The sequence below is a fragment of the Protobothrops mucrosquamatus genome, unplaced genomic scaffold (assembly GCF_001527695.2).
Source record: "Protobothrops mucrosquamatus isolate PMUCROS unplaced genomic scaffold, P.Mucros_1.0 scaffold3803, whole genome shotgun sequence".
NCBI lineage: Eukaryota > Metazoa > Chordata > Lepidosauria > Squamata > Viperidae > Protobothrops > Protobothrops mucrosquamatus.
Genome location: NW_015389756.1, coordinates 93,790 through 102,138, shown reverse-complemented (window position 1 = coordinate 102,138; position 8,349 = coordinate 93,790). Strand labels below are relative to the sequence as shown.

General features: G+C 59.9%; 2 protein-coding genes across 3 annotated transcripts in view; one reads left to right on the top strand and one right to left on the bottom strand.

Moving 5' to 3' along the window:
- Window positions 1–2,490, top strand: part of DCAF8 (DDB1 and CUL4 associated factor 8) — a 12,966-nt gene extending 10,476 nt beyond the window's left edge. Inside the window, exons 14-21 of the mRNA XM_015827575.1 lie at window positions 4–110; window positions 337–409; window positions 740–797; window positions 920–1,027; window positions 1,399–1,529; window positions 1,682–1,801; window positions 1,907–2,023; window positions 2,284–2,490. Coding sequence (XP_015683061.1) covers window positions 4–110; window positions 337–409; window positions 740–797; window positions 920–1,027; window positions 1,399–1,529; window positions 1,682–1,801; window positions 1,907–2,023; window positions 2,284–2,403 — 834 coding nt within the window. The 3' untranslated portion in view covers window positions 2,404–2,490. The remainder of the gene's footprint in view (window positions 1–3; window positions 111–336; window positions 410–739; window positions 798–919; window positions 1,028–1,398; window positions 1,530–1,681; window positions 1,802–1,906; window positions 2,024–2,283) is intronic.
- A 4,404-nt stretch (window positions 2,491–6,894) lies between these two features.
- On the bottom strand, window positions 6,895–8,148 carry PEA15 (proliferation and apoptosis adaptor protein 15). Of its 2 annotated transcripts, none has more exons than XM_015827590.1 (3): window positions 7,977–8,148; window positions 7,078–7,233; window positions 6,895–6,959 (listed from the first exon to the last, which is right to left on the bottom strand). In XM_015827590.1, exons 1-3 carry the CDS (start codon window positions 8,146–8,148, stop codon window positions 6,895–6,897), a joined length of 393 nt encoding a protein of 130 aa, XP_015683076.1. The 2 variants fall into 2 exon arrangements, with proteins under 2 accessions (XP_015683076.1, XP_015683077.1); XM_015827591.1 differs by having other exon boundaries at window positions 8,043–8,148.
- Between the last annotated feature and the right edge of the window lie 201 nt (window positions 8,149–8,349).

Sequence of the window (8,349 nt, the reverse complement as noted above, 5' to 3'; positions counted from 1 at the left end):
AAGCTGGTCGTGACCAAAGAGAAGGAGAAGAAAGTCGGTCTCTACACCATTTACGTGAACCCAGCCAACACCTACCAGTTTGCGGTGGGCGGCAGAGATGAATACGTCAGGTCAGCAGAGCCCCCTCCCCCCCCTCCCGGTGTGTCTGGGAGACCCTGCTGGGCCCTTGACCTTCAGGAAGGATATCCGCCTTGTCCTTGCTTGGGCTTTCGTCATACCTTAAAAGGCTGTTAGTGTGAGGACTAGAAGCTTGTTTTTGACTGGGAGAGAACGAGGCTGGGGACTCTCCTTTGGATCGCAGGTCTCAGCTTTCCTTTTCTGCCTGTCTCTGCGCAGGATCTACGATCAGCGGAAGATCAATGAAAACGAGAACAATGGAGTGTTGAAGAAGTTCTGCCCTCACCACCTGGTGAGACCTTCTCTTCTGCCCCACACACACACCCAGGTTCCCTTGCCCTCCCCTCCTGCCTCTGCTCCAACCTTAGCAGGGGGGACTAAGCAGCTTGAGGGTCTTTCCAGAGGGAGCCCCAGACATCCCACAGATGTTTGCCCCCCCCCCCCCAAGTTGTGGCTTTCCAGGCTCCATCCGTCTTCATCCTGGGATCCTTCGCTTCTCCCCTCCCCAGCCTCGGATTCCGGTTTTGCCAAAAGTGGCTCTCGGTGGGGAAGGGGAGCGGAGGAGCAAGCGGGAGCTGTGGGGGGGGGGATTGACAGAACTCTGCCCCTCGATCTCTTCCAGGTGAACAGCGAGTCAAAAGCCAACATCACCTGCCTGGTCTACAGCCACAATGGCTCAGGTAAGGGGCCGCGGGGAGCACGGGTCCTCCAGGGCTCGGAGGCTGAAGGCCAGAGCTGCCCCTCTGCTGTGGGGCCTGGCTGGGTGGCCGCCCCCAGGCGCTCCTTTGTGCATCTCTTGCAGAGCTTCTGGCCAGCTACAACGACGAGGACGTCTATCTCTTCAACTCCTCTCACAGCGACGGAGCTGAGTACATCAAGAGATACAAGGGGCACCGCAACAACGCCACAGGTGACCCCCCCCCCCCGGCCCTTCCCCGGTTGGCTCTGGCCGGCCTGATATGGGGCTGGGGGAGGTTCCTGGGGCCAGGTCTCCCCCTTTTGGCCGAAGGAGACAAGGGTGGAGCAGTTCAGTGCACATCCATGTAAAATGGAGGCCAGGGATGCATGTAGAGGGGCCCGTTTCCTGGGGGGGGGGATCAGCCATAGTGATCAAGGCCTGCCGTGTCCTTCCGAGGGACCCACCTTTAAGCGGCCGAATCAAAGGCAGCCCAGTTACCCAATCAAGAGGGTTTGTCTTCGGAGCAGGTGTGGGACGCAACGCCCCTGGGGGGGGGTTCCAAAGCCTGGCCTGGCCTGAGGGGTCTCTGGGTCTGCTTGCAGTGAAGGGGGTCAACTTCTACGGCCCCAACAGTGAGTTTGTGGTGAGCGGCAGCGACTGCGGCCACATCTTCCTGTGGGAAAAGGACTCTTGCCAGGTGGTGCAGTTCATGCAAGGCGACAAAGGCGGAGTGGTGAGTGTGGGGCGCCTCGGGGCTGCGGACCAAAGACGGGTAGGGGGCTCCCAGGTGCGCATGTGGGGCCCAGTCCCCCTCTAGTCCGCACATGGCTGCCCCCTGAGCTCGTTGGACCCCCTGCAAACCTTTCTGTCTCGTTGCCCTTGCAGGTCAACTGCTTGGAGCCTCACCCCCACCTCCCGGTTCTGGCCACCAGCGGCTTGGATTACGACGTCAAGATTTGGGCCCCCACTGCAGAGATGCCCACCCAACTCACCGGCTTGAAGGAGGTGGGGAGACTTCGCACCCCCCCTCAATATGGGTTCAAACCCACCTTCCCAGGGAGGATGGACATCCATGCCAGTGTCCATCCTCACCCTGCTGCTGCCCCCCAGGTGATCAAGAAGAACAAGCGGGAGCGGGACGAGGACAGCCTGAACCACGCGGACATGTACGAGAGCCACCTGCTCTGGTTCCTCATGCACCACTTCCGGCCGCGGCGGCGTCACAGGGTGAGCGGCCCTTCCCGGCTGACTCGGGGCGCGGAGAGCCTCCCTGCTGTGGCGGGGCAGAGCGCGGGGTCCCTCCGCAAGCCACCCCAGGGTCAAACCGTTTCTGGGACCCCTGAACAAGGGTCCGCCCTGGGCCTCCTGAGTGGGCCTGCCTCTCAAAGGCCCGGAAGCTGCTTCTCAATTCATCTTGCGGTGTCACACATAAGGGGGTCCGAGAAGACCGGGGCGCCTGTGACGCTGAGGCTGCTTCTCTTCCGCAGCGCCAGCGAGATCCAGGCACCGGAGCGGCCGACAGCGACTCTGAGGACTCCCTCAGCTCGTCCGACAGCTTGGACGAAGACGAGGAGGGCCCGGACCGGGTGCAGTGCATGCCTTCCTGAGACCCCTGGAGACACGGAATGGGCTGTGGGGGCGCCTGCCCTGTTGAATTAGCCACCCTCTTCCTGCTTTAGATGAGAGACCAGCCCTCACCCTGCCTGCCAGCCCTGCTTAGCGGGGGGGGGGGGCTGCTCAGCTCAAACTCCCGCCCTTGGACTCCGCTCTCTGCAGCTGGGGGAGGGGGCCCTGCTTCCCCTTCCTCAGCTGCCCTTTTCAGCACCAGACTTCCCAGAATTGGGGGGGGGGGGTTTGCCACCTGTTCCCTGCGAAGCTTCTTTGGGGTGGGGGGATGAGCTGGCTTGATTCCTCTCCTTTGCGCAGGGGTGGGGGCTCCAGCAGCACCTTGGGAGATGTACCTTTATCTCTCTCCCCCCCCCCTTCCCAAAGACCCGACTGCTGCATGTTGCACCCAGGATGAGCCAACTTGGGATTCTGCTCTTTCATTGAAAATTTGGGGGCTTTGATCCCCTCTGGGTTTGGTTTTTTTTTAATTATTATTTCCTGGTTCTTTCTTTCTTTCGGTGTGTTTTTTTCTTCAGCAGCTCTTGGCACGAAGAACCTTCCCTCCCTCCCGTCTAGGGCCGCCTTTGTTCTCGCGAAGGGCCACTCCGCGAACTCCTTGGAGCCTAACGTTGAAAAGGTCGGAAGGCAGCCCCCTTGGGCTCCAGCTTGGCAGCTGCCCCGAACTGGAGGCGAGGGGGGTGGGTGGGTGGGTGGGCAGCCCCCGCAAGGGAGTTGCTGTGGCAGCCCTGCCAGCAGCCTTGTTTTTTCCCCCCCCCCTTCATCTTCAGGATAATCTCTTGGTTTTGAAAGCAACGTTTTCTCCCCCCCCCCCCCCGATTGCTGTTTAGAGGCCTAATTTTATATGTATTAAACAAGACAAGAACCAAATTAAACTTGGGTGTTATCAAGTTAAAATTATTGTAAAAGTTTAAATATATATATATATATATATACACATATATATATTATATAAATGGCAATAAATGAATTGAGAGACCTTAGTGGTACGTATGGCCAGCATCTACGCTTTTCCTTTGCTCTCCTGCGGCTGCCTCGTGTTCCGACGGCCACTCGGTCTCGTTCGTCTCTTCCGTCTCCCGTCTCTCTATAATTGTCAGTTACTCTAGAGCCTTCAAGTTTCATTGTGAGTCTTAGTGTGTTGACTTTCTTTGTATTTTGGAGAGAGTAGGGGATTTTGAGGGGGGATTTTTTTTTAGCAAATGCTGGGATGTCCTTGCCTGCTCTAGGGCGGGGGCTTGATGCTCCCCCACTCAGGGCACGGGAGAGGGGTGCTGCCTGATCCGTGGGGCTAAGTGTCCTAGTGCCCAGCTTGTCCATGGTGTCCATGGTGCGGTTGGTTCACAGCCAGATACATTACAGCTGGGTCTCTGGTTAATTTTAGCAGCAAGAAATGCTGGCTGGGATTTGGAAAAGCAGCATAAGGCAGGGTGGCTGCCGCCAGGGTGCCCGCGCTGCCCTGTGGGTGCATGTGGGCTTTAATGCACAGCTCGACAGCCCTGCGAGGTAGGCCCTTACAGCTCCTTTCGTAGCTTGTTCGTATCGTAGTGATGCAATCTTCCGTCCGATGTACCAACAGCGGTGTGTTTGGTTTCTTTCTTAAATGATTCTGCAATCGGAGACGAAGGTGGGGTTTTTTTGTTTTTTTTTTGAAGTTAGAAAAACTATTCTGTTACAATTCCTCTTTGCTTTTTTATTTTTTTGGTCCACTTGACAGAAGAAAATAAGTTAACACTGAGCACTCCATATTATATTTAATATACATATATTTATAATATATATGTACACACAGTTAGCACGGTCTGAGCGTCGAGGTCGGGGACGTTGGGAGGAACGGTGGAGAGCTGGCAGCAGAGGGCAGGGTTTGTGCCTTCCCTTCTGTCGCTCCTTGGAGCGACAGGGTCCTGGGAGAACCCCCCCTCCGCTGTTGGGGCCATCCTGAAGCCAGCCTGTCGTCCCAGAGGAGGGCCCTTCCGCTCGGGGGCCCCCTCCGGTCTCCTGGAACCCTCGGTCAGGACAAGGGCGCCTTGAAAAGCCTCTGCCAGAGGCTCTGAAGGTTTTACGCTGCTTTGCGCTTCATTTCATTTTGAGAAATTTGCTTGCTCTGAATTCCACACACACACACCCCTCACGCCCGCCCCCCCGGGATACTATTTTTACTTGGTGCTAATTTGGAGTGAGATCAGCACCAACTGTTCCGCTGTAAACACTGGAAGAGAAACATACTAATTTAAGGCCAGTTCAGGGCGAAGATGAGTGTCCCAGGTTGGTCCTGGGTGGCCAAGAGCAGCCCTGACCTCGCGGGCGGAGCCAGCCTCCTGGGCACCATGGCTGCCCCTCGGGTGGGGCAGAGGCGGGAGGCTTGACCTGGAGCCGTGGGTGTTTTAGGGGCCTTGGGTAGGGGGCTCTGCTCTGCCAGAGCATCTGGTGGCCTGCATCATCTCTTGCCTGACCCCAAAACGCGTGAAAGCAGATCGCGGAGAGCCTGGGAATTAAGTCCTCTTCCCCATCTTGGGAAGGGCCCCTGTCCTTTCTGCCAGCTCTTTTTTTTTCAACCCTTGGGGCACGGCATGTGGGCCTGGCACCCCAAAAAGCCAGACCCGCCGGGCCCCCACCGACCCGGGCCAGCACCCAGGCTGCACGTGACGGGACAGAAGTGGGGAAGGGCAGCGGGAGACAACGGAGGTGGCTTTGAGGGTAACACCATGTTAAGAACACAGTTCTAGCCCAGCTCTTTTCTATGCACACAACAAGCACAACACGAGTGTCGGGAACGGTTACGCCGCTTGTAAGGGGGGGCTCGGGAAGCCGAGGAGCGCAGGATGTCAGGGCGAAACAAAAAAATATATTAAAACAGAACACGCTTCGCATTCTCAGCGCCAGAGAAGCAACTTGGCCGTTGCCCTAAGACCCCCCCACCCACCCCCTGGCCTTTTCAGCCCTCGGAAGGCTGAGCTGCCCGGTCTCCTCTGAGCAGAGGCGGGCAAAAGCCGCTGGCCAGCATGGGGCACCCACATTTTGCAAGCGCCACCCACGCGGTGGCCGTTTTGAAGGGAAGGCAGCCGGGTCCTGTGGCCTTGGCCCCGAACCGAAGCCAGCTGCCGGAGGTCCAGTCGGGCAGGAAGGAAGTAAGTCATCTGGGCTCCCTTCTGCACCCCGGCGGGGGAGTGGGATTAGGGGCTCCCAACACCCGGAGGGTGGGGCTGGTTTCAAGGCGGGGAGAAGGGCCTGGGAGGGGGCTGCTCCTTCCCCCAACGCCCCTTGTGCAGGGCAGCGCAGGGACTCGGGCACCGGCCACCTGGCTTGGGCCTTGGGTGCAAGCGTGGCCAAAGGGGGCGACTGACCCTTGCCCCCCACCCCCCGCCAGAGGCACAGGAAGGGAGTAGAAAAGGAGGCACCCATGGAAATGCCTGGAGAGGCCATTGGGATGGGAAGGCACCTTGTGGACAGGCGGGGGTCTGTGGCGGGGGGCTCTGGTCCCCCTGGTCCTGCTCCCTCTGCTCGGGGGGGGGCTCTGATCCAGCTGGGAAGGAGCAGACGCCCCCATCCGATCTCTCTTCTTGGTCCGTCTTCTTGATTTCTTGGTCTTTTGCTTCCCCACCAGCCTTCTGCACCCCCAGTGGACCCCGGAAGAGCTGCCTATGCCCACACCCTGCTCTTTCCCCACCCCCCAGAAAAAGAGGGCTCTGTGCCTGGGCTACAAGGAAACTCCACAACACCCCCGCCCCCCTGGCTTTCTTGGTCCAAACTGTGCTAAGCAGCTGCAGCCATCACTGACTCCTATGGGGAACTGGGCGTGGAGGGGGGCAGAGAGTCTCTAGGGCAGCTGCAGGAAATCCTGGGGTCCCTGGCAAGGGATGGCTGGAGGAACCCTCTCCCCACTTCTGCTCTCCCCCCCCCCTTGCATCCCATCTCTTGCAGGCTCTTGGAACAGAGGGGGCAGGAGCTTGCCCGGTGGGGCAATTGTCTGGCCTTCCTCTGGCACTGGTCCCAAGGCTCTCTAGAGCCCCCCCCCCGCTCTCCCCCTGCTCTCTTCCCTCCCTTCCTCTCTCTCTCATCCACTTCCTCATTCCTTGCAAAATTGGCCCCTGGTTCCACCTGTGGGTCGGCTCTTGCCCGGTGGGGTGGCGTTGGGGAGCAGCAGCAGCGGAGGGGGGGAGGCGTTACAGCCCCCCCATCCTCAAACAGGCCTCAGCAGCCTCCCAGAACGTGTACCAGCCAGTGACCAAGCTGAGAAATGGGGGGGGAGGAGTAGGAGGAGGCATGGACACCCCCTATCTCCCTTTTCCCATGCTACCCCTTTCCCTATCCGGCCGGGGCAAGGCAGAGACGGGCGTAAGCAGAGGGGGGCGAAGGGGGAGCCGCAAAGTGCCTGAGCAGGAGCAGTGGAGGGGGGGTGGCAGTGATCCTCGGAGGTGGGCCCCTCCACGCACACATACACACACACACACAGACTCTCGCACGCACAGGGTTCAGGCCTTTTTGGGAGGGGGGGCCAGTTTGATGATCTCTTCCTCCGAGGGCTGCCGGATGATGTCTGTGGAGAGAGGGGGGGGGCAGAGGTCAGCAGGGCTTGTGGGAGAAGGAAATCCGCCCCCACCCCCCTCCAGAGAGAGGGCTGGCCCTCCACAGCGGGGCGGGGGGGCGCTCCTGACCTTTGTACTTTTTGGCACTGGGGATGCGGGTCAGCTTGGTGTCCACCTCGTCCTCCTCCGAGATCTTCAGCACTTGCGTGCGGTACTCCACCACCCTGGTCAGAAGGTCCGGCCGGCGGGAGATCTCGAAGATGTGCTCGATGTACGAGAGGTGGTCTGCGCGGGGGACACGGGCGCCATCAGGGCAGGGACGGGGATGCCAGGGGGGACAGTCTGGGCGTGTCTGGGCTCCCCACGGGGCCCCGGGCGAGCAACCGGTTGCGCGTGGGGCTGTGGCTGCTGCGGCAGCCTTGGGAGGGGAGGGGGGGCTGCGTCTGCCAGCAAGTCAGATGAGGCGGGTGGGTGTTGCAGGCGGTGTGAGGCTGCCTGTGGCTGGTGCAAAGGCAGGGGAGAGCGAGCGGGCGGGTGGGCGATGTGCAAAGTCTTGCGGACGCATCCAAAGAGGAGCTTTCCTTCTCCTCAAAAACAAATGACATCACTTAACACCACCACGGCACCATCTGCCCCTTCTTGGCCGGCTCGCTTGGGGACGGAAGCATCGGGGCTCTTATCCTAACCCTTTCTACTCCCCACGGCTGTTTTGGGGGGGCTCACTGGGCATCCGGACTCCCCTTTGCCAATTTCCCCAAGTGCCCCCCACCCAGACACCTGCGTTGAAACCTCTCTGCTCAGCATCGCTGGCACTATTGGGGTGGGCAACCGAGGGCTTGCCCGGCACTACTGGGGCACCAGCAGAGACTTTGGGGGGCAGGCTTTCCACGAGCCTCTCTCCCTCGTCTGAACCGCAGCCACCCAGGGGACCTCCGTCCCCCCCAGTTCCCAGGCCGCCATCTTGCCATGCAGCGCGCACGGCGAAGGGGCCTATAGATTTTCCCTGCCCCCCCCCCCCCATTTCCCACCTTTGTCCAGTTTCTTGTGCTTCTCCAGAAAGCCGAACCAGTCCTTGCCGGTGGCGATTTCCTCGTTCTTCTCGCTGGGGATGTCCTCCTTGCAGGCCGACTTCAGCTGGTCCAGGTCTTCGTTGGTGATGTTCTCGGCCAGCTCCTCCAACAGGCTGCTGTACTCCGCCATCTCTGCAGGGGAGGAGAAGGGGGGGGGGGTTAGGCCCCGAAAGGCATTGCGGGGAATTGGGGCAACAGCCCAAGGCAGGCGCAGGTCCTTCCGTGAACGCCTCGCCCGTCGCCAGAGAAGTGGGTGCTGCTTTGGCCAGGCTAGGCATCGGCTGCAGCTGCTTCAGCCTCCCAACGCCTTGGCTGGGCTCTTTGGGGGTCA